Source organism: Coccinella septempunctata, chromosome X (assembly GCF_907165205.1).
Source record: "Coccinella septempunctata chromosome X, icCocSept1.1, whole genome shotgun sequence".
Classification (NCBI taxonomy): domain Eukaryota; kingdom Metazoa; phylum Arthropoda; class Insecta; order Coleoptera; family Coccinellidae; genus Coccinella; species Coccinella septempunctata.
In genome coordinates, this window is record NC_058198.1 from 2,857,548 (window position 1) to 2,882,499 (window position 24,952).

At 37.0% G+C, this 24,952-nt stretch overlaps 5 protein-coding genes across 18 annotated transcripts in view; 2 read left to right on the plus strand and 3 right to left on the minus strand.

The window, feature by feature from the left end:
• The first annotated feature begins 162 nt into the window (after positions 1 to 162).
• LOC123321507 (dual serine/threonine and tyrosine protein kinase-like) lies at positions 163 to 4,647 on the plus strand. The gene is made up of 11 exons (XM_044909154.1): positions 163 to 481; positions 547 to 719; positions 848 to 1,171; positions 1,226 to 1,415; positions 1,465 to 1,646; positions 1,915 to 2,146; positions 2,232 to 2,677; positions 2,963 to 3,303; positions 3,355 to 3,601; positions 3,655 to 3,904; positions 4,001 to 4,647. Exons 1-11 carry the CDS (start codon positions 361 to 363, stop codon positions 4,237 to 4,239), a joined length of 2,745 nt encoding a protein of 914 aa, XP_044765089.1. The 5' UTR covers positions 163 to 360; the 3' UTR covers positions 4,240 to 4,647.
• Positions 4,648 to 4,859: 212 nt separating this feature from the next.
• Positions 4,860 to 10,720, minus strand: LOC123321497 (armadillo segment polarity protein-like). Of its 2 annotated transcripts, none has more exons than XM_044909139.1 (11): positions 10,561 to 10,720; positions 10,157 to 10,205; positions 9,378 to 9,656; positions 8,630 to 8,987; positions 8,132 to 8,492; positions 7,693 to 8,078; positions 7,369 to 7,594; positions 7,002 to 7,314; positions 6,705 to 6,853; positions 6,299 to 6,395; positions 4,860 to 5,982 (listed from the first exon to the last, which is right to left on the minus strand). In XM_044909139.1, exons 2-11 carry the CDS (start codon positions 10,185 to 10,187, stop codon positions 5,804 to 5,806), a joined length of 2,379 nt encoding a protein of 792 aa, XP_044765074.1. In that variant the 5' UTR covers positions 10,188 to 10,205; positions 10,561 to 10,720; the 3' UTR covers positions 4,860 to 5,803. The 2 variants fall into 2 exon arrangements, with proteins under 2 accessions (XP_044765074.1, XP_044765073.1); XM_044909138.1 differs by having other exon boundaries at positions 7,002 to 7,323.
• Positions 10,721 to 11,071: 351 nt separating this feature from the next.
• LOC123321727 (protein disulfide-isomerase A3) lies at positions 11,072 to 13,469 on the minus strand. Its single transcript, XM_044909462.1, has 8 exons — positions 13,203 to 13,469; positions 12,895 to 13,106; positions 12,548 to 12,776; positions 12,376 to 12,492; positions 12,025 to 12,321; positions 11,742 to 11,973; positions 11,515 to 11,649; positions 11,072 to 11,454 (listed from the first exon to the last, which is right to left on the minus strand). Exons 1-8 carry the CDS (start codon positions 13,346 to 13,348, stop codon positions 11,344 to 11,346), a joined length of 1,479 nt encoding a protein of 492 aa, XP_044765397.1. The 5' UTR covers positions 13,349 to 13,469; the 3' UTR covers positions 11,072 to 11,343.
• A 673-nt stretch (positions 13,470 to 14,142) lies between these two features.
• On the plus strand, positions 14,143 to 17,805 carry LOC123321528 (SWI/SNF complex subunit SMARCC2). Its single transcript, XM_044909183.1, has 5 exons — positions 14,143 to 14,490; positions 14,558 to 14,677; positions 14,733 to 14,846; positions 14,900 to 15,426; positions 15,532 to 17,805. Exons 1-5 carry the CDS (start codon positions 14,374 to 14,376, stop codon positions 17,495 to 17,497), a joined length of 2,844 nt encoding a protein of 947 aa, XP_044765118.1. The 5' UTR covers positions 14,143 to 14,373; the 3' UTR covers positions 17,498 to 17,805.
• A 691-nt stretch (positions 17,806 to 18,496) lies between these two features.
• The window catches only part of LOC123322447 (twitchin), a 42,751-nt gene continuing 36,295 nt past the window's right edge, over positions 18,497 to 24,952 (minus strand). For 12 of the 13 annotated variants that reach the window (XM_044910431.1, XM_044910432.1, XM_044910430.1 and 9 more), the window contains 7 exons: positions 23,516 to 24,836; positions 23,306 to 23,458; positions 22,579 to 22,805; positions 22,231 to 22,521; positions 21,490 to 22,131; positions 20,729 to 21,028; positions 18,497 to 19,515 (listed from right to left, as the gene is read on the minus strand). In XM_044910431.1, coding sequence (XP_044766366.1) covers positions 18,878 to 19,515; positions 20,729 to 21,028; positions 21,490 to 22,131; positions 22,231 to 22,521; positions 22,579 to 22,805; positions 23,306 to 23,458; positions 23,516 to 24,836 — 3,572 coding nt within the window. In that variant the 3' untranslated portion in view covers positions 18,497 to 18,877. Of the gene's footprint in view, positions 19,516 to 20,436; positions 20,480 to 20,728; positions 21,029 to 21,489; positions 22,132 to 22,230; positions 22,522 to 22,578; positions 22,806 to 23,305; positions 23,459 to 23,515; positions 24,837 to 24,952 lie in introns of all 13 variants that reach the window. The other variant, XM_044910429.1, reaches the window with a different exon arrangement.

Consider the following 24,952-nt stretch of genomic DNA (forward strand, 5'->3'; position numbering starts at 1 on the left):
GGTTTTATTAGTATTCATTATTTATAATGAAAATTACGATACTGTTAATTTTTCTGTACGAATATGGATCTATTGGAAAGGAAAGCATTTATTCAATGAATCGAGAACAGCTGTTTCCTTATCGATTCTGTTTTCTTATAAGATAATTCCGAAAATAATTAAAATTATGTGGTGTCCTCATCAGTAGTTCATAATTTGGTAGTCTGCGGTATACGATAATTTCTGTGTTCCGTTGTGGTTTTGCGTATTGCTGTTGAAAATTATTGTTGACGATCGTTTTTCCGACCAAGAAGTATAATAATAGGTATGACAAAAAGCGGCATTTCATAAAAAAATCCACGCTCAAAATATAAAAAAAACATGTTAACCGATATTCCAAAGGAATTTCGTAAATATGCAAGAAACTGCCAGAGCTTAAGGAGGATATTAAAGGAAACTCGAAATGCCTTGGAAGATATCGGCAATAATATACAATTAGGAAGTGAGTTTTTCAATTTTTCTTTCGATTTTCATTTCTAGTTGTAAAGTACTAAATAACATTTGTAGATGAACTCAAAAATGATCCATCAAACCTGGAAATTCTGGCCAAAATTGAAAGAAAACTTGAAAGGAAACCATCTTTATTGGTTTTCGGTCAAAACTGTACAGCAAAAGCAATATTCGTAAATAGCATTTTTGAACAACCCATATTACCATTATATGGTAAAAGGTGGAGATATGTAAGTACCTCAGTCATCACAACAAATTTTCCTTATTGACATTTTTTCCTTATTTCGAATCATGTGTTGAAATATGCAGGGATATGAAAGAAAAAAATATTATAATTGAATTTTGATTGAATCTCTAGGTTTCCTTCATTTATGGTTCAAAGAAAAATGTCAGATTAACACTAGGCAATGAATATGAAATTTTGGAAAAGTTGAAAGCTCATGATCATCAGTGGGTGACTATTCCTGAGGAAGATATTCAGTTAGGCGAACAAGAATGTCCAACTCAACATTGTCCCTCATTAGAAGTGGAATTAAATAATCCCTTATTAAAAGAAAATGTAGTAATTATGGTGCCCCCCGATTGTCAACCGGAAGAGTATCCCGATATCTTGTTTCGACATACAAAGAACATACTGCCTGTGATAATTTATGCTGTCTCCGAAGATGTGCTTAGTGATTATGTAAGTATAATTTCATTGTAGGTCTAACCCTATTACCTATTACAAAAATTCTAGGATATTCAAGAAATCAGGAAACTGAAAGATATATTTAAGCTTCCATTTTTATTTGTGAGTGTATCGAATATTGAAAGAAATAGTGTAATAAGTACAGAATCTCTAACTGAATCCGAACAACATCGCTTTGAAATAGGTAACATTGCATTCGCAAAGCTACAGAATTTACGTGATCAACTACTGAGATTAGGTGAGATTAAAAAAATTTTATATTTCTTGTCTAATAACAAAATTTCCAGGATACTTGAATGATTCTGAAAAGATAAAGACTGATGAAGTAATGAATAAACCATCATTTTGTTTGGAATGTTCTCTAGATAATACTCTTACTTGTAATTCAAAAATCAATGAGGATTTCATAATATTCATTAGAGAAGTTTTCAAATCCAGCTTGCAAAAAATGGCTGCATTACTCAGCGAGGTAAATTTTTAAAGATCTACATAACTGTGATAAGATTTTTCTATTTTCCTCAAATTCCAATAATACGATCATCTAGGAATCGTTCTTCTCACTGGTTGAATTATTTTGATAAAACAACCAGTTAGAGCACTATATAGATATCGTATTGTGGGAATATAGATCAGTAAAGCCAACCAAGTAGGAAAAGCAGTAACTATAAATCTGAAGTTTTCAGTTTTTCTAGTCAAAAATTGAATTGTATATGATTTCATTGAGACTCATTTTCAAGGTACACAATAAATATTTAAGAAAATTCATCCTTTGTGCTTTCGATATGGCTCGTGAAATTCAAATTACCCCAAAACGTATATTATACTCTCAAGAGATTGAACTTAAGCTTTATCAAGCTTTAATGAAAATTGCCTGTGATCAACAAGAAGAAATAACAAAAATAATACAAAAAACACTTCAAGATATGAAAGCAAATGTAGCCGAAGTTCTGGAAGGAAGTACAGTCATAGGTGGTATTACTTTATTTAACTCAAAAAAATTAAATATTTATATGTTATCTGCCAATAACATTGTTGCTGACTTGTCCATTTTTAGGTGAAACTCGAACCAATCAAACTCCCAAAATTGCCACCATGGAAATACAACAATTAGTCCTAAGGAGACTAAGCAATTCCGTAGCAAATGAAATAGTTCAATCGGTTGGATGCCTACAAGAAAGTTTCACTGGAACTCTCCAAAGATGTTTGGAGAGTCTCGAAAAACATTGCCATGAATTCGAAGGCAGTCTGTCGGCTTCAGATGCGGTGAAGCAAATAATAACTGCTGCTTACAACATTGACCTACAATCATCCACATCCTCTTCGGTCATTCAGACTTTCATTGATCGTCTAAGAATGACACTCTCAACCTTTGTACCTTGGCATAACACTTGGCTATCCTCTGGTCAAGATCAATGTAATCTACAATGGCAGTTGCAGGTTGTGACCAACATGATCGACTCACTTAGTGCTTCGAAGTTAGCTAAAACCATATCACTTCAGGTAAAACCTAAAATTAAAAGAAGTCAATACAGGGTGAACCTTATGCTTGATATTATCCTTACTAAATATTACCATTCCCTTGTAATTTCAATAAAATCCTTTATCCTAGCTTTCCTGAAATACTAAAAGGAATAATGAATTTGTACTGAAATATATGAATACATTTGCAATCCGGTCATATCTATATGAGTCCAAGTTTCAACCTGTATAAAAAACGTTTGTTAAACATCATATTTATTGAGTAATTAGGAGGAATATATCTAAAATGTCCTTATTTTGGTATAGTTTCAAGAATCCGTTAAATCATCCCATGAAGCTTTTCAATCAGCAATTAGGTCTTTGGAAAACCAACTTTCGGGTCAGCTGGAACAAACTGAAGAGCAACGAATAACTATTCGGAAAAAACATGCTCCAAAATTCGCAAGATTGGCCTTGGAAAGCACTTCATTATGTGATCTCCTTAGGTGGGGGATGCCCAAACAGATAAAGGAAATAGGTAGAGGTCAGTATGGAGTAGTGTCATCATGTGAACCCTGGGGAGGGGTAGAACCATGTGCATTTAAATCGGTAGTTCCTCCAGATGACAGACATTGGAATGATTTAGCTATGGAGTTTTACTACACTAGGTAAAAAAATTCATAAATAGTGGTGCATTGAATTTATCCATGATTTTGAAGGAGTCTTCCTGAGCACCCAAGGATAGTGAAGCTTAGAGGATCAGTAATAGATTACACATATGGAGGAGGTAGTTCTCCGGCAGTTCTCTTGATGATGGAAAGACTGACTAGAGATTTGTACTGCGGGCTTAATCAGGGATTGTCATGGCCAGTTAGGTTGAGGGTTGCTATAGATGTTGTCAAAGGTGTAAGATATTTGCATTCGCAAGGACTTGTTCACAGAGATATTAAACTCAAGAATGTTCTGGTAGGTACACACATTACTTAAGAAAAAAAATCATTGACATTTTCACCCCTAAGTTGGACAACGCCGATAGAGCCAAGCTCACAGATTTTGGTTTCTGCATCCCCGAAGCAATGATGTCTGGAAGTGTGGTAGGAACACCTGTTCATATGGCCCCGGAGTTACTGTCTGGCCGTTATGACTCTAGCGTGGACGTTTATGCATTTGGCATTTTATTCTGGTATATTTGTGCTGGACAAGTGACTCTCCCTCACCAATTCAATCAGTTCCATAATAAAGAGCAATTATGGAACAATGTTAGAAAAGGTTAGTTAAACTAGTCCAAATATTCCATAAAATCAGGAAAAAAATTGATTTGAAAGGAGGGATCGAAGAACTTTTAACAAATACTTTACTTTCAAGGTATAAGACCAGAGTGCTTGAAAAATTTCGATCAGAGATGTTGGAATCTAATGGAGCAGTGCTGGGCAGCAGAACCCTCCGAAAGGCCACTTTTAGGTTATGTTCAACCACAACTCGAAGGGATTTACAGAGATGCTTTAGCCGGTGGAATTGATGATCTATCATTAACTGAAAATTCTAATGAAGACTTTGCTCATTTTCAAAATATCGACTCGTTCAATTCAATGCGAATTGAATGAGATAATAATTTTCATTTTGAATGCATTTTTGTTCTTTCACTGCTTGTGTAACGCCTTCTTCAAGTATTTACAGTATTCGTCAATATTAAATCGAGGGTATTCACGTGGTAATGAATCGAGAGTCTGAAGCCCTACTACCTGTTTTATTATTATTGTCCAAACCTTCGATTATATGTTGAATATTTCAATTTTGGATCCACCGATTTTATGTATTGTGTATATTTTTTATTCCAATTATAACAAAATTGTTTTCAACGCTCATTAACTATATTGAAATTTGATGAAATTGTTATGTTTGCACATTTGGAATTTTTTATATAAAATTGTTGAATTTTAGAAAACCTTTTCCATGTCTCTCAATATTATTTATTATTTTTTAAAGCGCTAATAAACTATTTTTATTAATGATATCGAGAATTTATTATCCATTTCCCAAAGATTTCAATTCAACTGTTAGTACCGTCATTTATCTGCCATGAAGATCAGTTTGCTAAAGCCTTCCATGGTGAAAACTTCCACAATCGAACACTTAGCCAATCAGCAAGGCAGATAATAGTTCAATTTTTTTTTCATAGGATATGAATGGAAAAACAGGTATATTGGATAAATAAAATCCATAATTCGAAGCATACATAGGCAGTGCCTTTATTATTCTACCCTGTTAGTTCTCAGAAATAACACCTATAACACAAAATATTTGTGCCCATTGATATACATTTCTGAATCAAGAGTCTGGAAAAATAATAAACAAAGAATATAAAAATATTATGTCTTCCCAGACATGTTCTTTTTTGAATACTGCAAAAAGATTAACGATAGAATGGTATATCATAATTTTTCAGTTATAAATAAAATTATGTAAATAAATGAAAATACATCCAATGCACTCAATAGATAAGATAAAAAACACTAACAAATAATGTCATAAAAATGATTTTTATCAACAAAATAGTTGGCACCAAAATTCCAATATAAAATTTTCAATATAAATTCACACTATATCTTGCAATGCAAAATCTGATGTCACAGTATCAACTGTACATCGATTATTCTCTAAACTATTACACGTTCCAAAATTTTTAATGGTAAAAACTTCATAAGAAAAATATCATTTTTAACCATGAAAAGGTTCAAGAAACGTTCTTCAATTATCACCCTTCAAGTAGTTATAAAAAAATGCTAGCAAACCTTCAAAACAATGAAACTCAACAAATTCACATCATAAATCAATTGTCAACGCTTAAAAATATATTCGCTGAAGACAATCAATGGGATTATGTAAAATTCCAGTGGTATCCCGACATTCGAAAATTGAAACCACAAAACTACTGAATATGTAATTTAATTCCTTCATAATAAAAAAAAAGCGGAATTTGGAATCAATCGGGCAGGAAAATTCACTGCTTGAAGTCATCATGATGAGTTTCAGATCAATAAAAAAAAAAACAAAAAAAAATATAAAATAAAACAAAACTGCCTACATCACAAGGATTATTATTTGATCACTTTGACGACCTGCCCTAGAACTCTTTTAGACGGGTCCATGAAACATGAAAGTATTTGCTTATAAATCTGTATCATACCATGCTGCTACTTGGTTATTATCCTGGGGAGGGGTGGGCAACTGTTCGAAATTTAAATCTTGATCAGTTGGTCCCACGTCCATTGCGCTGTAAGTCGACCCATTGCCTCCATGTGATCCTATCTCTAATCCCTCCATATCTATGGGTATCTGGTCATACCCTGGGAAAATAAAAAGGAAACAATGATTAATTGATTCTTGATGGGGCTATTAACCTTAGGGGAAAATATTTTTCATGCCGAAGATCATAACTTCTTATTTATAAAACTATCAGGGATAATTTTATAATAAGACTTGGTTATATCATCCTTTTATTGATAGAATTATTTTGGCGTTTTGTGAAATTCAATAAACAGAGTACAGATTATTTTTTAGCATAAATAACATAAATACACTCACAATCATAGAAAAACTCTAAATGCAACTACTACTATTTATCGCATCAATATTTCTGACCAAATTGAGAATAAACCTTACCTTGCTGTTGATATGGACGTCCACCATGGCTGCTGTGAACACTGGGCGGGCCTTGCCCATACAAGTTATCATATGGTTGATCAGGACTCAAAATGTCCTAAAATAAGGGTTAAATGCAAAAAATAATAAAATCATAACAACTAATACAAAAGATCATGATGAAGCCCATAAACAATATGAAGAAAGAACAAAAGTTAATAATTCAAACAAAATCGTATAAAAAATAATTTCGCAAATGATAAAAATAAGGGTTTTTTGGAAATGTGGACTTACATTGCATTTTACTGGCAATGGACGATCGACAAGTTGTATTCCTAGATTCGTATACATTAAAGAATTCACAAATAATCACATCAATTCTGATTATTTTCACCTACCTCACTCAATACATTTTCACAAAGCTCACCTGTAAATCTGCGCCCATCAAATCTGGATTCCACCCTGTATCTTCTCTGAAGAGGGAATTCGTCAATTCCATCGATAAACGCTTTTTATAATCCTGCGGCTTATCTTCGCTCATTCGGAATAGGACAGCCGCAGCGTATGTTGCCACTCCTGTGAAATAAAACAAGAATTTCATGTTATAGGCTAAATAATAGGGATATTACGAAGTTTTGAGTTCAGGAACTTTCTAAAGAGGTTCAACGCTTGGAACAAACCTAGGTAAAGCCTTCAAAGCCCCCGAACAAAGCTAACCACCCACCTTCGTTCCTGGAATGAAGCAATTCTGTCAGAGGAGCTGTGGCGCCCTCTTGTTCGATCATTTCAGCCCCCTCTTTATCGGCAGCCAGTTCGCAAAGTACACCGGCCGCAACACGCTGTATATTCTCAATATCGTTGAATAAAAGCTGCACGAATATTGGGATGACCATCTGTTGACGTATTATAGCACGATTATGCGATTCTCTGGCCAATATATGGAGAGCTCCAACTGTTCCCTCAACTATCTCCTCCATCCTGACGCCATCAGCGTAAGTTCCTGGGGCCTGACTACCGCCAGTCGACACGCTAGTCCTCTGGAATGACTGGAACAGTTAATCCTCCGAAAACTGATCAATTCGTTGACTTACCCTTTGTGTGTCTTGGAACGATCTCATCAGTAGCTGCACAAGATGGTGAATTGCACCGTGTTCTCTTAGAGGAGCATGGTTGGCAGGACAAAGTGCCAAATTCCTGATTAAGCCGATAACGGCCTTCACCAGGGGCCAACGGGATGGAGGATTCAACAGCTTAACAATCACCTGGATACCGTAGTTGAGTCTCACAGTGTTCTGTGCCATCTCAGACTCGACATGTCTAATAAAACGAAACAGAAATAGTAACACATCACTCGAAATATGAGTTAGAAAAAAGGGAAACAGATGTTGGTTAGGTGTAAACATTCCTAAAAATACCTGGATGTTAAGTGACGTAACGCACAAACAGCAGGTTCTGTTATCTCCTCCCTCTCTCCGGCATTCACGATAGTTCGAACCAAAGCGTCCACACCACCAACTTGACAAACTGTCACCTTGTTCCTCTGGTTGTTACACGTCAAATTGGACAATATTCCGGCAGCGCAAGTTACAACATTGACGTCAGTCGCTGAAAGTACTTGAACCAAGGATCCCAAAAGGCTATCTAAGCCATCCACTTTAGTAGCGGCATCAGATAAGTTCCTGAGTGTCCACAGGCAATTCTGAACGAGACGCTGACTTGGATTTCCCAAGTGCATCGCCAATGCCTGCATACCGCCTGCCTCTACAATTGCTGGTTTGTTACTAGAGCAAACAGAGAGTACCTGAGAAGAAGGGAAAACTTCAAATAACTCAAACATCTCATTCATTTCTTTACCTTCAACACTCTAGACGTGGTCCACAACAACTTCTCATAATCGTAACTCCTCATGATTCTGACCAATTCAATTGGCCCTTGAGATGCCAAAATGATCAGTTTACTCTCTTGATTTCCGTAGGCTAGTATTTGCAGGCAATCAGTGACAATGGCCAAAAACTTGACGTTATTCCTTTGGAGAAGTACTACCATCTTCTGAAGACCGCCAGCTAACCTTACTGCCATTTTGGAACCGTCCTGATGGAGAAGTAAGTTATGCAGAGTGGTGATAGCATAAAAAAGAACACTTTCTACAGGGCTGCTAAGCAGTTTCACCAGAGCAGGAATACCACCGCTCTTGAAAATTGCCAGTAAACCTTGCCTGAAATAAAAATTACCAATTACGATTTTCACCATAACCACAGCGACTACCTGAAGATAAGACAATAGTTTAACTAGAGTTTCATCTTTTAGACACATAGCAAGAATGTTGGAATCAATTCATCAAAAGATACTGACCTATGGTGTGACAATTTATGCAAAGTGCCCACAGCCCCCTTGGTTGTTTCCAAATCATTGGAATTTGAGATTGCCCTAATCAATGCTGCCACCATCTGGGGACTATTCATTATAGCATGCCTAGAAGCTTCTTTCTTCGACAGCTGATGCACCATCATGGCAGCCTGAGACACAACAACCTGGTCCTCATCATTCAACAGTTTAATCAATTCAGGGATAGCCCTCGTAGCCAAATCAGCGTCATCTTGATAATTGATTAAATTCACAACAGCGTGTTTCAACATTTGTGATGGTTCAGAAAGCCTCTGAACGGCTGTCTGGTGTGTTGTGTCGAATTGTGTTGAAGGAATTTCAATACCTGCATGGGATAGAAATCTCCAAAATCAGCATATAAAAATGAAACACACATGTAATCTATTGCATTTTTTATTAGTAGTACTACAAAAAACAATAACACAATCCTCAGACAATGTACTAGCAAAATACCAAATCTGTTATGTTCAGATCATAAAATGTTTTCAATTCATTCATTTCAAGTAAATATTGTCTGTGAAATAAAACTGGTAGCAGTATGCTACAGGAAGTACCGTTTTATGGATTTTTTTCAACCAATCCCTAAATCCCGCTGCTTCAAGTTACCCAACAACTCTGATTCGAAAAGACAACCATGACTACCAAATTCCATTGGATATTCATCCAAAATTAGATGAATAATTGTAGTATCTAAAGCTTAAATTGATTTTCTTACCTTCTTCCAGTGTTTCCGGGAACATAGCTGCCCTGACTCTCTGTGATCTTGTTTGATTCAATTGGTTGTTCATTTCGTCCACTTGTTCTTGGGTGAAACCCTGTGGATATCCTTGATCGAGATCAAAAATATCCATATCATCTTCTTCCTTGCCAGTCAAGGACGGGACTTGGGTGGCAGCCCCTGAGTGAATACCTGAATCACCCATGTAGGAATTCTGTTGCCACATCAAGGTTTGGTCTTTCGTAGACATTTCTGAATTCTGATAGTGGCCAGGCACTGCAAAAACAGGGTATATTAGATCAATTTAATAGATACAGTGAAAATAGCTTTCAATGATCATAAGTATCGATTGAAATTCTTTCATTACAATGTAGGTAAACTTCATTTCGAATTACGAGTAACATACTTCTTCAAACCTGGTTACTATTTACTACTAAGGCAAGATTTGAGGAATATTTCAAAAAAGTGAAATGTTAAGAAGATGTTCAACTGAATAAGTGACATACATGAATATATATAGATATCATATATCATAAAACGAAATATCAGTGTGTTCTATGAATTGGAATGACTCAGAGTTTCGATACATTAATCATCAGCATCATACTTTCACAATATAGAAAATTACATAAGTTTCAATACATGCTACAATGGAATAAAACGCCCAATATAAACAGGAAACAATAATTCATGTTTTAACTCAAAATCTAAAAACAAAACTCATTTATTTGTACATTCCATAGAAACAAATACTATGGATGAAAACATTTACTTACTTGGCCGACTATTCTGGTTCATGTACGACATCTTAAAGGTGATTTTCACCTGCAGAAATGAACTGAGTTAATAGTTGGATATAGAAACAAATAAAAGATAAATAATTACTCATCTCAAAAATGAGATGATAGATTAGTAGAGCTGATGGGCCATTGAGAACGACTTAAAGAGGAATTACACCTTCAAACGTACAACAGTTATCGAACAGAACATATAGAAATAATGATTAGAGATATATTTCACCTTTTAATATTACAGAACATTAGCACCAGCAGCTACACAAATACAAAGAATTTATTTATCCAACATGCCACCATGTTGTTTTCCAAATAACGGATGGTGCGCAAGTGAAGTGAACTATTTCACGATTTTCACAAAGTATGAGGATTTAGAGCTAAATTACCTTTGGTCATTGAATTTCGGCCAATCTGGGACACAATTTATTTCTATTTGATAATTATTATTACCAATATGTACAAACAAAACACCTTCACACCGCACCCGAAGCGCTTACAAAGTGATTGATAGATTGCACCTTACCACAATGTTGCCATATTTTACTCAAAATACGACTGTTTATGCCTGATTTTCTTTTTCCCCCCTATCAGAGGGGCGAATATACACAGTGTCCCAACAAAAACATTCCATTTCTCTTAATCCTGGAAAATTAATGAATAATTGATCGATTGCACCTGACGATTCGAGTATCTGAAAATGATAAATAAAGCTGATCTAGACTCCTACAATATTCACAATATGTAGTGAACTCTGTTGGGTTCAAAGAATATTTGCAAACTGTTTAAATACATAAAACTTTGCCGACTGCGATGCGAAATGATAGCCCAATAACATTACCAAGAATAAAACACAAAGAAAGGGTCCTTACTCCAGAAAAAAGAAAATAAAACAAAGCATTGTTTCTTATTATTTTTTTTCCAAAATCTCTTGTAACAAAAATACGAACTCAAAGAAACTAAGCATTACAATTCAGCATGAATGAATGTCTTAAAATGTTCCAACAACCTCAAGTTGCACTCAATTGCAATAATTCAGCTCTACATGAACATGTAAAACTCTTGATAAAATCAAAATATCAATTCTAAATCTCACCATTTGGAACAAAACATTTTAAAATGATGACAATGAAATTAAATATTACATAAAACTATAATTCACAATTGATTTCTTATAGTTCAGTCTTATCTGCTTTAGGCTTTCCTGCCCGATCGTAACCTTTCAATTCATTGGTGGCATGCTTAGCAATGTAATTGACGAAGTCATCTAATTCACGGCCACCCTGAAAATGAGAAAATATGTTATTTTTGTAGATATATTCTTCTACATGTTCGACACTTACATCATATCTCACAGGTTTGTCTTTAGAGTCTTTTGGTAACCAGAACAATGTTGGGAAACCCCTTACATCAAAAGAGGGAGGTACATCATTGGCTGTAGCATCCATTTTAACAATGGAAACATCTTCATCTTTAAGCTGATAAAAAACAAGTTAACATTCATAAAGTACTTATAATTTATAGTTTTATAAGGGGGTTACATTCCACTGTGACCCACTGCAGTACTTACCTTGAGTGCAAGTTCATCATAGACTGGGGCTAGTTTTTTGCAATGTCCACACCAGGGTGCATAAAATTCAATAAGTGTGTCTTTATTGTTCTTGAGCACAAGTTCTTCGAAGTTCTTGGCAACAGCAACCTTGACTGGTTCTTCATTACTTTCAGGAATGGGTTCTGATTTGACGTAAGGTGATAATTTATCATCCAAAAGATCTTGGACGAAAAGTTCCAAAGCTTCAACTCTGAAAGATTTCTGTCAAGAAACTCACAAAAATATTAAACAAAGTTCTTACGAGAAAACATCTTCCATAACGAACTTCTGGTTCTTCTCATCCCTGGCAAATACCCTTGGTTTATCATGCTTGATGAAATCAACGCCGTATTCATTCAATTCTTGTGTGAGTTCATCCTTGGAACTGATTGCGAAGGTGATTTGGTCTTTGAATTCCTTTGCTACTTTGAGGATTCTGTTTCTCCAGTAGTTGGTTCCCTTGGGGTTTTTCACATAATCGACAGCATAATAGGCAACAACTAAGGGGTTTTTGAAATCTTGTCTATTATCAGATTTACGGTGTCCACAGAGACCATGACTATTGAAAAAGGCAAAATGACGTTAGAATGAAGGAATTTTTTATCTTACTTACTAGTTTTTAGTGATGAAATCCTTGATGGAACCAGAATCTGCATTTCCAGAGTAAACAACTTGGTTATCTTCAAATTTGTTCTTCAAAATTTCCGGTCGGAAAAGAACAACATTATCCCTGAAAATTACCCCAAGTAAGTTAAAATTGTCCTAATTAAACAGCTACGTCATACTTCAAGCCTTGTTTGTCCAAGACTTCTTTATAAGAAGAGTGTGCAAAACGAACAGATTCTCTCAGTTTGTCTGCTGTTTTCAAGAAGGCTGTTTTGAGTTCCGATTCTTTTTCAAAGAAACCAACAATAGACACATCATTTTCAGATTTCAAGAACTTCTCCAATTCTTCAACAGTCTTCAATTCTTTCGAACTGGGACCAACTTGAGCTTTCATATATTTGACAATTCCTGTGAATAAAAAAAAATTAGGGATGTTAAATACTGCATACGATAACCATTCGCAATCGAAAAGCTATTAAGAATCATTTCATCACGAATTTGACTCGTCATCATAAAGTTCACTAACCTGATGCTTCTCTAGGTCCATTATACTCTTGTGAAAATTCGCCATTTCTGAAAATTTTCAGCGTAGGATACCCGTTTACGCTGTTCTTGTTACATGTTTCTTTACCAGCTTCAGTACAATCAACTTTGAAAAGGGTGATTGGTGGATCGTTTCTGACAAGTTCTTCTGCTGCCTTAGCGTATTCCGGTTTCAATCTTTTGCAATGTCCGCACCTAAGTGAAATGAAAATACGATAAGGTATACAGATGCTGTAAAATCGGCACAATTTTTTCCGACAATGATAAAAAACGTATGTAAATTGTACTCACCAAGGCGCATAAAACATGACAAGTGCAGTTTCATGTTCGGCAAGTTTGCTGGAAAAGTCGCCGTCTCCAAGATCTATAACATCTTCCTCCTTTGAAAATGCTGTGTAGCAAAGAAAAGAAAAGAGGAAAAGTTTCACGAGTAACATAATTATCAAATTATTCACACTTTTCCAACCGGTGTTATATTTATACACTGTCACATCGGCGTATCCACCGTCGAATTAGAGCTGCTAATTAATTTTCCGCTATTTGCCTTGCTCTACGTGGCCCCCTCTATGCGCATGGTACAGTATTTTAAGCGGTGGCGAATTGTGATTGGTCACCTGTAACACTTCCGCTATCAAATTTTCCTTGAATTTATTTGAATCAAATTCAATTTTATTCTTGCTACTACAGATAATCCACATATTATCAATTTCTATTCCTCATCTTCCTGAAATTATTTAGTTATTTCCACTGAAATCGATTGAAGCATTTGTGCATAATGATGTAAGAACTCATACGTGGATTCAAAATTTAAAATGTTCGTCCTTCCAGAATCATCAAGATTTCCGGTAGGAAATGAGCTGATAAGAAAAATGCGTGAACAAGAATCAGAATTTATCGATCAGTTCATTATAATCATATTCGGAGAGGAAATTCAAAAGTTTCCGTAGTACCTGGTTTCGATTCTAACAAATGTTGTTGGATCCATCGTCAAGCTGTTGAAGTTGTACAGAAATGTAAACAGCACCTTCGGAATAAATAAATGATAAATCGAAAATTGTAAAATAACTAATATCCCTGATTTTTTAATTCAACTACTTTCAACATTCAAATAGAGTTCAATTTACTATCTTTTGAAACTGCTGCTGCTCTCTATTGGTGGAGAGGTCAAGCTGAAAAGCTGGTTAGAAATTCAATAATGAGGCTACCGTTTGACAAGGAGCTGTCAATACGGCAGAAGGCAGAAGTTTAGTCATAGAAAAAATAATGCATCGTTTGTCGTTGTCGGCTTTACAATTTTAATAATAATATTCATATAACCACTAATATCCTTTTTTGAAAATTTGCATTACATAAAAGCTGCTGTGTATCGAAGACATCGATACTTTGACGACTGTTTTATATGAGTTACTTTGTTCAATTATAGCATGACTTTCTAGAATAAGTTGAAAATTTTTCACACAAGATGATGCCATTTGGTCCTAAGAAGGACGGAGGTCCTAATGTGAAATATTTTGAATCTCCAGAAACGCTGACTTCTTTAGAGACAGTAAAACAATGGCTGCAGAAGAATGCCAAGAAGGTAAATTGTGCAGTGATAATTCTTAATGATAAGAGTGTGCTGAACTAAACGAATCTTTCTCTTTCAGTATATTCAACCAGATCCCCCAACAAACAAATCGTTATCAACATTGATAATTCAATTGTTACAATTCCAAGAAGATTCACTGGGTAAAAATGTACAAAAACCTATCATGACAAGGATACCAGTAAGTGATTGTTTTGTTCACATGTCTATATCTCTACGATTCTTCAACTTTCCAGGTAAAATTTTTTATGGACTTTAAACCAGGTGGTGCACTCTGTCAAATTCTTCTAGCTGCTTATAAATTCAAAAGTGAACATAATTGGAAGAGGTTCGAATTACCATCTGGAAAGGTAAACACAAATCTTTGAATTGTGAACTTAGATTATTTTATTTTTTCTTTTAGAGTAATGCTAAAGTTGATAGAACATTTGAAATGTTTCAAAGTATAGAAAGGGCTTTAATTACAAGCAAAATATATGCAATACCAATAATTTACATCAAGCCTGATCTGGACAAATCATTAATATCTAAATTGAAAGAAATCGTGAGAAAAAGGAATGCCCAAGTTGCAGAAAATGAAGAAAATGCTACTCACATATGTTTTGACCTTGTTGATCCTCTTGAGGAGGAATATGGTCGTCCGTTATTCAAACGGGACAAAATGGTTATGATGCATTGGTATTATTTCCCTAGTTCATTTGATACTTGGGTTAATATGGAATCTACTATTGATAATATGAATATGGATAGTCCTAGTCCTCACGATGGCCCATGGAGAGTATCTTTCAACTGGTTACTAGATAGTGATCAGTACAATGAATGGATGCCTGAAGAAGATTATGAAGTAGATGAACTTGGAAGGAAAAAGGTTCACCCCTTGAGGATGTCCGTGGAAGACCTCATGAACCCATCATCTGATGATAGAAACAGGTAAATTTCATAAATTATCTTCTTTTTTGAAATAACCAATCGATATGAATTTATCTACATATAAGTGAATTGTTGCTATTAAATTGTGACATTATTGAATTGCAGGAAGAAGCAAAAGAGAAAAAGATCACCCTCACCACCTTCGAAAGTCAGCAAAAGGAAAAGTGGGAGAAGCCCAGCTATTGGTAAGAAACAAAAATCGGATGAGGCAGAGCCTGAAGATCTCACTAAGGATATGGAAGAGCCCACCCCTGAGCCTAATATTGTTGAGGTGAATCCACCACCAGCTCCTGCCCAGCCTACGAAGAAGGATCATGAACTTCAGCCATTGAAAGGTGGATCAATCACTGATATAGAAGAAGCTGAGGAGAAATGTGAAGATTCTCAAACTGGTAAAAATAGTGATACAACCATTCAAGACGACGGTCAGGAAGATAATGTTACTGAGCAAACTCACCATATTATAATACCTTCTTATTCTGCTTGGTTTGATTATAATTCTATTCATGAAGTTGAGAAGCGTGCTTTACCGGAATTTTTCAATGGAAGGAACAAATCAAAAACGCCAGAGATATATTTAGCATACAGGAATTTCATGGTTGACACTTACAGGCTAAACCCAACTGAGTATATAACTAGTACAGCTTGTAGAAGGAATCTGGCTGGAGATGTTTGCGCCATTATGAGAGTTCATGCATTCTTAGAGCAATGGGGACTCATCAACTATCAAGTGGATACAGATTCAAGACCTACCCCTATGGGACCACCTCCGACATCTCATTTCCACATTCTATCCGATACTCCATCTGGTTTACAACCTGTTAATCCTCCTAAAACTCCTCAACCAAGCGCTGCTAAGACATTACTTGACCTGGACAGAACGGCAGAGTCCAAGAAACCTGAGAATGGTGAACCAATATCCAGTTTTGGTTTGAAATTAGATCAATATGCCAAAAAACCAGCAGCTTTGAGGAACAAGAGTGCAGCTTCTATGACAAGAGACTGGACAGAACAAGAAACACTCCTCCTGTTGGAAGGTCTAGAAATGTACAAAGATGACTGGAATAAAGTGTGTGAGCATGTAGGCTCAAGAACTCAGGATGAATGTATCCTCCATTTCTTGAGACTTCCAATCGAAGACCCATACTTGGAAGATCCTGAAGCAGGGGGTGCTCTGGGTCCTTTAGCCTATCAACCGATTCCTTTCAGTAAGGCTGGAAATCCAATAATGTCCACTGTTGCTTTTCTAGCTTCAATAGTTGATCCGAGAGTAGCAGCAGCTGCAGCTAAATCAGCTATGAATGAGTTTGCCAGTATAAAAGAAGAGGTACCTGCAGCTGTTATGGATGCTCACTTGAAAAATGTTGAAGCTTCCTCTGCAGAAGGAAAATACGATCCTGCTGCTAATTTGGCATTGACCAACATAGCAGGAACTGTACCTGATAAAGAAGAAGAAGACAAGATCAAGAAGGAAGATGTCAAGGATGAAAAAACGGAGCAGAAGAAGAATGGAGATGAAAACGAAGAGAAGAGTGCAGAAAAAGAAAAATCTGAACAGGCGGAAACAGAAAAAGAAGAGAAAATGGACATCTCCGAACCTAAAACTGAAAAAGTTATGATTAAAGATAGTGAAATGCAGAGTGCCGCCGCAGCAGCTTTAGCAGCGGCTGCTGTGAAAGCTAAACATCTGGCAGCTGTTGAAGAGAGAAAAATCAAGTCATTGGTTGCCTTGTTGGTGGAAACACAGATGAAAAAGCTTGAAATAAAACTCAGACATTTTGAGGAATTAGAGACGACAATGGAACGCGAGAGGGAAGGATTGGAGTATCAAAGACAACAGCTGATAACAGAGCGACAGCAATTTCATTTGGAGCAACTGAAAGCAGCTGAATTTAGAGCTCGACAACAAGCCCATCAACGGCAACAAGCAGAGCAAGGACAATGGGCCAATCAAACTCAATCATCTCACCCTCCTCCAACTTCTGAACCTGGATCTAGCAATACACCTACCCCTCCTTCACCGCAAGCTTCTGCAGTAGCATCTCCTGGTGCTCCGCACCACCACATCTAATTCAATATGAGGAAAATAGAATTTATACAATTGGAATGTGCATAAATGCATCAATTTTCGTTTAATGTTTGTAATTTTCCCATATTTTTATATCTTGAATTTCATATAATTGTTAAATATAGTATATTTTATAGTATTAAGATATTTTGGTTCATCTGAATGAAATCATGAAGTATTTTATGGAAAAGTGTCAGGACTCGAATTTGACTTAAACACTAGAAAATTTTTCTTTGTCCATTTTAATTTATTATGGTGTGTACATGCTACCTACCTAATGATTTAATGATTAATTATATCAGTTTTGATAAGTCGTTTGGTTTTACTTCAATATCCTCTACAACCCCTTATTTCAAAATGAATAGAGAAGAAAAAAAAGTTGAGTCTGATTTAATACATTCCTTAGAATGAGGTAGACTAGTTAACTGAGATGCTGGAATGACTTAGTGACTTTATACATAAGCACAAGGGAGTTATAAATCGTTTCAACCTGAAGAAACGCTACCCACATTGGATTTAAATAATTTGAATATTAAAAAATTCAATCAAAGAAAAGTAATGAATAAAATAAAGCCAGTTGTGTTGGGAGAAAATAATGTTTTCCACAGCATATCCTTAGCCTTTTGATTAATAAGAAAATCATAAATGTTGATTGCTTATTAATTGTTTTTCATTCTGTGATATAAAGTTTAAGGGAAACGGTATAAATTTATTGGACTGAAGGTTGGACTTGTCCACATGTTCACTAACGTGATGATTCATTCTTGTTGTGCCACAGATTACAGAGTAGTGCGTTGTACTTTCGTATTCCTATTTTGTTGCCACTTTGGTGAGAAGTGGTCGTGTTTCGGAATGTACTAAAAAGCATTTCTCGTCGAGACTGAAGTCAGAGATGAAGATTGGCTCAAGGCTTTACTAAGACGCAGTATCAGAGGTAACTATTTTTTTATTTTATAGAGTGGAATCTTGTTGATGAATTATGGGCATGAATAAAAGTCCAGGTGAAAAATTAAATATATTTATTTATTATATTAACATAGAAGATTGGTACGGCTTTGCAAAAGCGATTATCTACGGAGATTTAATTCGAAGAAAAGATATTTCAGGATGGCGATTTGAAATAACTGCTAAGCACTCTCACACTAAATACTTTCCATTCAAGATTTAAAAATAAAACAATATTCGTCCCAGCTTGAAATATGGCTCGCTTGAAAGACATGGTAGGTCGAGTAAGATCTGGATTTGATGTTCGTAATTTCTGAGGATGCTGGCGTCCAGATCTTACGCGATTAGCATGTCGTCTTCTTTGAACAGATATATGTAACATGGTTGGGTTGAGGATTCGTTTTTTCGATAGAGAATTCACAGCTTATGATGAAAACATTACTGTTCTCCTGAAGGTACAACATTCAAGGAGAAGGCAGATAATGTCTCTCCTTTCTTTCCGATGGCTTTGGCCTGATACTGTCCAATGTCATTGGAGTCGCAGGATACTATTTGTAGAGTATAACGTTTGCCGTCAGCTGTGAACTTGTATTTAGACGCTTTCTCTTTTATTTGTTTACCATCCTTGAGCCAATTTATCTGCAAAGGCTCATCTTCAGTTTCTGCCTCAAATGTTGCTGTTTCACCTTCAGACACGGTTGCTGATAGAGGGAATGTTTTGAAGACTGGGCTTTTGGGTTGTTCACCAGGTACCAATACATTAAGAGTGCAACTACTGAAGCTTTCTCCTGCATCATTGAATGCCTCACAGGTGTAGGCTCCAGAATCTTCTGGGAATATTTCCGCTATCACAAGTTTGTAAATGTGAGCTTCGTTCGTGTATTGGAAATCTTTGCTCGGTTTAATCTCTTTATTGTTATGCAGCCAAATAACGTCGAACTTATTGGCCCCAATGATGCGACAAGACAATGTTACTGATTCACCATCCTTCACAAATTTTGATTGTAGATGATCCACTATTCTGGGTGGTTTGTCGTCTGAACCCTTAATCTTGTTTGTCGTTCCGTTGGTCATTGCTGAAATTCAGAAATAAACGTTTACTTTCGTTATTATTTAAAGACCAATAGTCTTCAAACGTCTGGGTTCATCACAACATTAGGGATACATTGTTAGGCGCATCTTTTCTGTAGTATATCCTCCAAAAAATTTAGAGAATCATTCGCTTGCCCCTGATTTGAAGACTACTGGCTTACACTGTGAAAGTGCTACAACATTTAATCTATTTACATAGCAAATATTTTTTCCCAACAACATCTATATACAAAATATATATTCAACATAATATTAAACTTGGCTCGTATCATTATCGATCATCATTGCTGTCCTAAAATCATGAAACGGTTCAGAGGAACGCCAACAATGATTCAAAATATTAATTTTATCCTTGGATATTTCACGAAATTATGGAATCACTTGTCAAGTCGAAGTATTGCTATACGCCATCACATTACACAATGTTTGTGGGTATAAAAAATGACTGGTTAGGGTTGAAAGAAATAATTCTCAGGAATTATCTGCAGATTTCAACTGTTTTTCGTCTTAACCTGCAGAAATTGCCAAAGCAGGCAACAGAATTTTCCCAACAAAACATTGTAAAAACAGATATAATGATGATCAATAGAGACTTGCAATTAGTTACAAGTACGAGACAAAAAGTAAATACATTTGGGTTAACTGAAATGAGGAATAATAAAGCATTTATTATTATATTTATCACCATAATATGAGAAGAATTTTCGATTGAATAACGAATCTGATTCTGAATTCTCAGTCGAAAATTCCAATCAAATATTAAACATTTATCTGGAAATAATCTCTGATGGTAATCCTCTTTTGACTTATGAGGGTTTGATGATACAGTATACAAGCTACATAGAATTAATCTGATTAAGTTACTACATATTTGAAGTTTGTGGGTTTAACTTCTTACTACTTGCCATTGAACTTGAAAAAGTTAACTTAAGGTCTTTAAATGTGCACCTACAAATAAAAATACATTTTCACGAGGAAACTTGTAATGGTTGCTTTAATGGCTGCAATAATTCTTTCACCAGCCTTGCCCAAGAGGAAGATTTTACAATATCTGCTGATGGTTCAGATTTTCATCAAGAATTATTGCAGCCTGCGATGTATCCCTCAAAACCAATTATGACGGTGAATTGGGATATTATAATGATGATGCTGAAAATGATTGAAATTACTGAAACAAAACGAACGTTTCGGACTTACGTTTTATCTTCAAACGACATTTTGTTTCGGTCGTGCCCAAAGAATTACTTGCTTTACATATGTACTCCCCCTCATCTTCTGGATAAACCTCGTTTATACGTAATGTGGCAACGCCACCCTTGTATTTCAGATCCACAACTTCGGAGGAACTCAACACTTTGCCATTTTTGGACCATGTCACCTGGGGGTCTGGATCACCGCTCACGTTAGCAGTCAGATACAGACTTTCCCCGTCGTTTATTGTCAAATCCGACAAAGTTTTAGTGAACTTCGGTGCGAACATCGTCGTGTCTGGTGGCACTGCAACATAATCAATCAAACTGTGTTTGGCCGGAAAATACACTCTTGGGGGAAGTGGAGAATTTCATCGATTAGATTTGATAGGTCAAGGGAGGAGATTCTGAATGTTATCAAGTGCTAATGGCCTTAGACAAACCAGGGGCAAGCTAGCGTGGAGCTTGTCTGCCTTTTTCACATCAAGATGGAAGAGAGGTTTGGGTTTAATAGGCTGAAAGTTACTGGCAATCGAAATAGTTATGTGGTCATGTTAAGAATGACAGCTTTATTTGAAACCCTCCATGAGGAGTAGCTATAAGCAGAAGATAATAAGCCCCAAAACGATGTTCAGCAAGCTGATAAACTCGTCTGGTTCTGCTTCTCTGGGAGCATGTTGGTTACCTATGTCTTTTCATCTATTTCAGTTTGGCAGAGACTTCCATAGTGGAATAATAATTTTTCACCTCATTTGCAATTATACTTACGTGCTAATTCCTTCGTTGATGTCCTAGATCTATTCGGACTACCTGTGGAGTCTATTCTACCATATTTCCTAGCCGTTCGTCCGGAATCACTAACACTAAGACTAGATGAAGATTGTTTCAGACTGTTTGTAACATTTGTGGCATTAGCTATCGGTTTCCTAATGGTTATTGGCACGGGTGCAGGTTTAATTGGCTGTTCGATGTATTTCCTATCTGCTGAGTGAAGCAGTTTCTCTGCCAAAGCCGTCTGCTCCTCTGTGCTCGTTTCACCTTCAACGATAACCACGCACGATGTCTCGTCCACACCATGACAGTTCGTGGCTACACATGTGTATTTTCCGGAATCGTATGGTCGACATCCAACAATTTCCATGGTTATAACACCGTCACTATGCGACATCGAATATTCGTATTTACTGAGCTCGCGTTTGTCCTTGTACCATTTAACTGTGGGGAATGGTTTTCCACTCAGACAACACAACAGTTTGCAGGTGTCCTTCTCTTGCATCACACGTGGACGTAGCAAGAACGTGAAACTTGGTGCGCATTCTTGCTCCTCTGCCCAGAAGGTGTAAGGCAGTGGTTCTCTCCTCCTCACCGGCTGATCTTGCGGTTTGTATTCTTGCACGACTTTAGGAAGAGCTTTGGGAAAAATAATTGATCAGATGATTGAATATTTTGAACTATCGTGACTTATGTGAATCATATGTAGCAAATAAGGAATAAATCATGTGCACTTACCATGGACGTTGAGGAATACCACTTCTTCAGTAGCTCCGAAATGGTTTTCTGCTCTTATTACGTACTCTCCCCTATCTTCTAACTTAGCCCTATTTATAATGAAGTAATAGTCGTCACCAACATATCGCTTCATGAACTTAACGCTCTGCCTAAGTTCTGAATTGTTACGGAACCAACTAAGGGTTGGTGGAGCCACACCAATAACGCGGCAATAGAATTTGACGCTCTGTCCTTCGTAACAGAAAGCGCTTTGAGGCTTGATGACGAATCTTGGAGCAGCCTGTCGACGGTCTGTAAAGATTATAACTCGTGAAGATCATGGAATAAGCCAAAAAAAGACGAACTTACCGAAGTAGGCGTCATGTATTTTATACTTTTCGAGCAACAATTTACGCAACGAGGAATACTCTGACAACCGTCCAATTGGAAGAACGAACGACTCCCATTCGGTATATTTGGAGCGTATCTTGTCACGTATTCTGATGTACTTGCTCCTATCGATGACAGTTTTCTTGTCTTTGTGATCACCAACTAACCATGAGTGCATCAGACATTCCTGGGCAGTCATACGTTTCCTGAAAACGAAGAACGTTGATAGGTAATCGAAATTGATGGGAAAGGGTAAGGTTATAGTTTGGTAAGGGGGTTGGTTACGTTCCACTGCGACCTTAGGGTCTGTTGTGCTCCAGCTCCAGAGTTCCAGTGAACTCCAGCATCTGAGAGGGCCTTCAGGAGGCTAACTCCCATTATATGCTTCCTAAGGGGACAGTGTTCTGTGAGGAAGCCAGTGGGGAGACGTTACTTCTTCTTACTCAGATCCAGGTACTTCAAAATCACGAAGGAATGATCTGGAAGATTACCCTAGAGTGTTTCTCTCTTGGTATCTCCCTTCTCCAGGGAGATACTACGGAGAAGTTCTGGGCCAGTAAGTGGTATTTGCTCTCCCCCTCTGGGGAGTGTGTTGGCCTCCCTTTTCCTTTGATTCCAGAGTGACTAGGAACCCAGACTAAAGAGACCTTGTTGCTCTGCCTATCTCATTGAGTTATGGGAATGGGAAAAGGTATATAAGACTTACTCTTTGTTCTTCAATAGCAGTCTTCTGATGAAATCTTTGCCTTCTTCAGATACGCCCGCGAACGCTTCTTCGTCAAAGTCCCAGTCACAAGCCTTGACGTTCTTCAGAGTATCAATGTCGTTTTCTCCAGCAAATGGCGACAAACCGCTCAATCTGAAACGATTTAATCTTAGTTCCATTTCGTAGAATTGTTTAGGATGTTATACTTACAATACATAGGCCAATACTCCAACCGCCCACATGTCTGTGTAGAAACCGACAGGTTCCCTTTCCACGATCTCTGGAGCAGCGAATTCAGCGGTACCAGTTGATATCTTGACCACTTCGTTAGGATCCAGTTTTGTTGCCAGTCCAAAGTCTATCAGTTTGATATTCGTACTCTTTCGTGTTTGGCACATTATGTTCTCAGGTTTGATGTCCAAATGGATTATGTTCCTCTCGTGCATATGCTTGATACCCTCGCATATCTGTCGCATGTAATTGATAACTTCAGCTTCGGACATTTGGTAACCTTCCGCCGTGATTCTTTCGAACAATTCGCCGCCAGACAAAAATTCGTAAATAAGCACCATCTCGTCGTCATCTTCGAAAGCGTCGTGTAAATTGATCAACTTGGGATGGTGTAAATGATTCATAATGTCTATCTCTTTCCTGATCAATTCCTTCTCCATGGCATGAGATACAGGAATGAATTTGGCGGCGAAGATATTACCAGTCTTGCGTTCCCTGCAACGATGTACTACACCAAAGGCACCAGTACCAATTTCCTCTAGTATATCGTAATCGTCGTAGACACTCTTCGATTTTATGTCCACTGGTTGTGGTACATACTTCGAATATATATCGAAGACATAATTGTCGTAGTCTTTGACCGGTTCTTTGTGCGAAGTCCTTATCCTCTTGCCGTTTTCGTCCACTTCGTATTTCTTCTTGGGCGGTTGTTTCTTCTTGGTGTCCTTCATCGTTACCAAGTTGCTGATGTCTGAAGGATCGGACCTACCGTAGATATTTTCAGCGTAAACCCTGAATTCGTACTGATGTCCTGGCGTTAATCCATCTATAGCCATGGTGGTGAGACGAGTGTTACCAACTCTAATCCAAGTAGACAATGGATGTTCCCGCCTTTCAACCAAGTAATTGGTGATGTTGCTACCTCCGTCCCAAACTGGAGGTTTCCAGGACAACGCAAGCGAATCGTGACCGATGTTATCAGCAGCCGGGAACCTAGGTGGATCAGGACGATCAGATATCTGTATTTTTATAATTGCAGAGTCCTGTCCTAATTCGTTCTCGGCGGTTATTCTGTAAGGACCACTGTCTAGTTTGCTTCCATCCCTGATAGTCAGAATGGCGTGCCTGTCTTTGACTTCAACGTGGTAATGACCACCGGACTCGATGATCTCTCCTTCCCTTATCCAGGTGATCCTAGGTCTTGGCGTGCCTGTGAATGGAATCTTCACCACTACGTTTTCTCCCTTGTCGAAGTAGGCTGTGTCTCGGAATCTTGGTGGAATGTTGAGTTTTGGAGCAGCTGAAACATCAAAGAGTTATTTTTCCGATTATAAAAGTCATGGAGTGCTAAAACCAAACGTTGTATCTCTTGGTAGAGCGAGAAAACTGTAATGAACCCTAAAGCCTAACACATAT

Excerpts from the sequence above, each read along its gene's own strand:
- LOC123321507 (XM_044909154.1), top strand. The coding sequence starts at position 361 with ATGTTAACCGATATTCCAAAGGAATTTCGTAAATATGCAAGAAACTGC. Across the intron at positions 1,416-1,464 it reads TGATCAACTACTGAGATTAG|GATACTTGAATGATTCTGAA; the intron begins GTGAGATTAAAA and ends CAAAATTTCCAG. Across the intron at positions 2,678-2,962 it reads CTAAAACCATATCACTTCAG|TTTCAAGAATCCGTTAAATC; the intron begins GTAAAACCTAAA and ends ATTTTGGTATAG.
- LOC123321497 (XM_044909138.1), bottom strand. The coding sequence starts at position 10,187 with ATGTCGTACATGAACCAGAATAGTCGGCCAA. Across the intron at positions 8,493-8,629 it reads CATAAATTGTCACACCATAG|GCAAGGTTTACTGGCAATTT; the intron begins GTCAGTATCTTT and ends TTTTTATTTCAG. Across the intron at positions 6,396-6,704 it reads TGATGGGCGCAGATTTACAG|GACATTTTGAGTCCTGATCA; the intron begins GTGAGCTTTGTG and ends CCCTTATTTTAG.
- LOC123321528 (XM_044909183.1), top strand. The coding sequence starts at position 14,374 with ATGATGCCATTTGGTCCTAAGAAGGACGGAGGTCCTAATGTGAAATAT. Across the intron at positions 14,678-14,732 it reads CTATCATGACAAGGATACCA|GTAAAATTTTTTATGGACTT; the intron begins GTAAGTGATTGT and ends TCAACTTTCCAG. Across the intron at positions 15,427-15,531 it reads TCATCTGATGATAGAAACAG|GAAGAAGCAAAAGAGAAAAA; the intron begins GTAAATTTCATA and ends ATTGAATTGCAG.
- LOC123321727 (XM_044909462.1), bottom strand. The coding sequence starts at position 13,348 with ATGTTACTCGTGAAACTTTTCCTCTTTTCTTTTCTTTGCTACACAGCA. Across the intron at positions 13,107-13,202 it reads GTCATGTTTTATGCGCCTTG|GTGCGGACATTGCAAAAGAT; the intron begins GTGAGTACAATT and ends CATTTCACTTAG. Across the intron at positions 11,650-11,741 it reads ATGATGAACTTGCACTCAAG|CTTAAAGATGAAGATGTTTC; the intron begins GTAAGTACTGCA and ends GTTTTTTATCAG.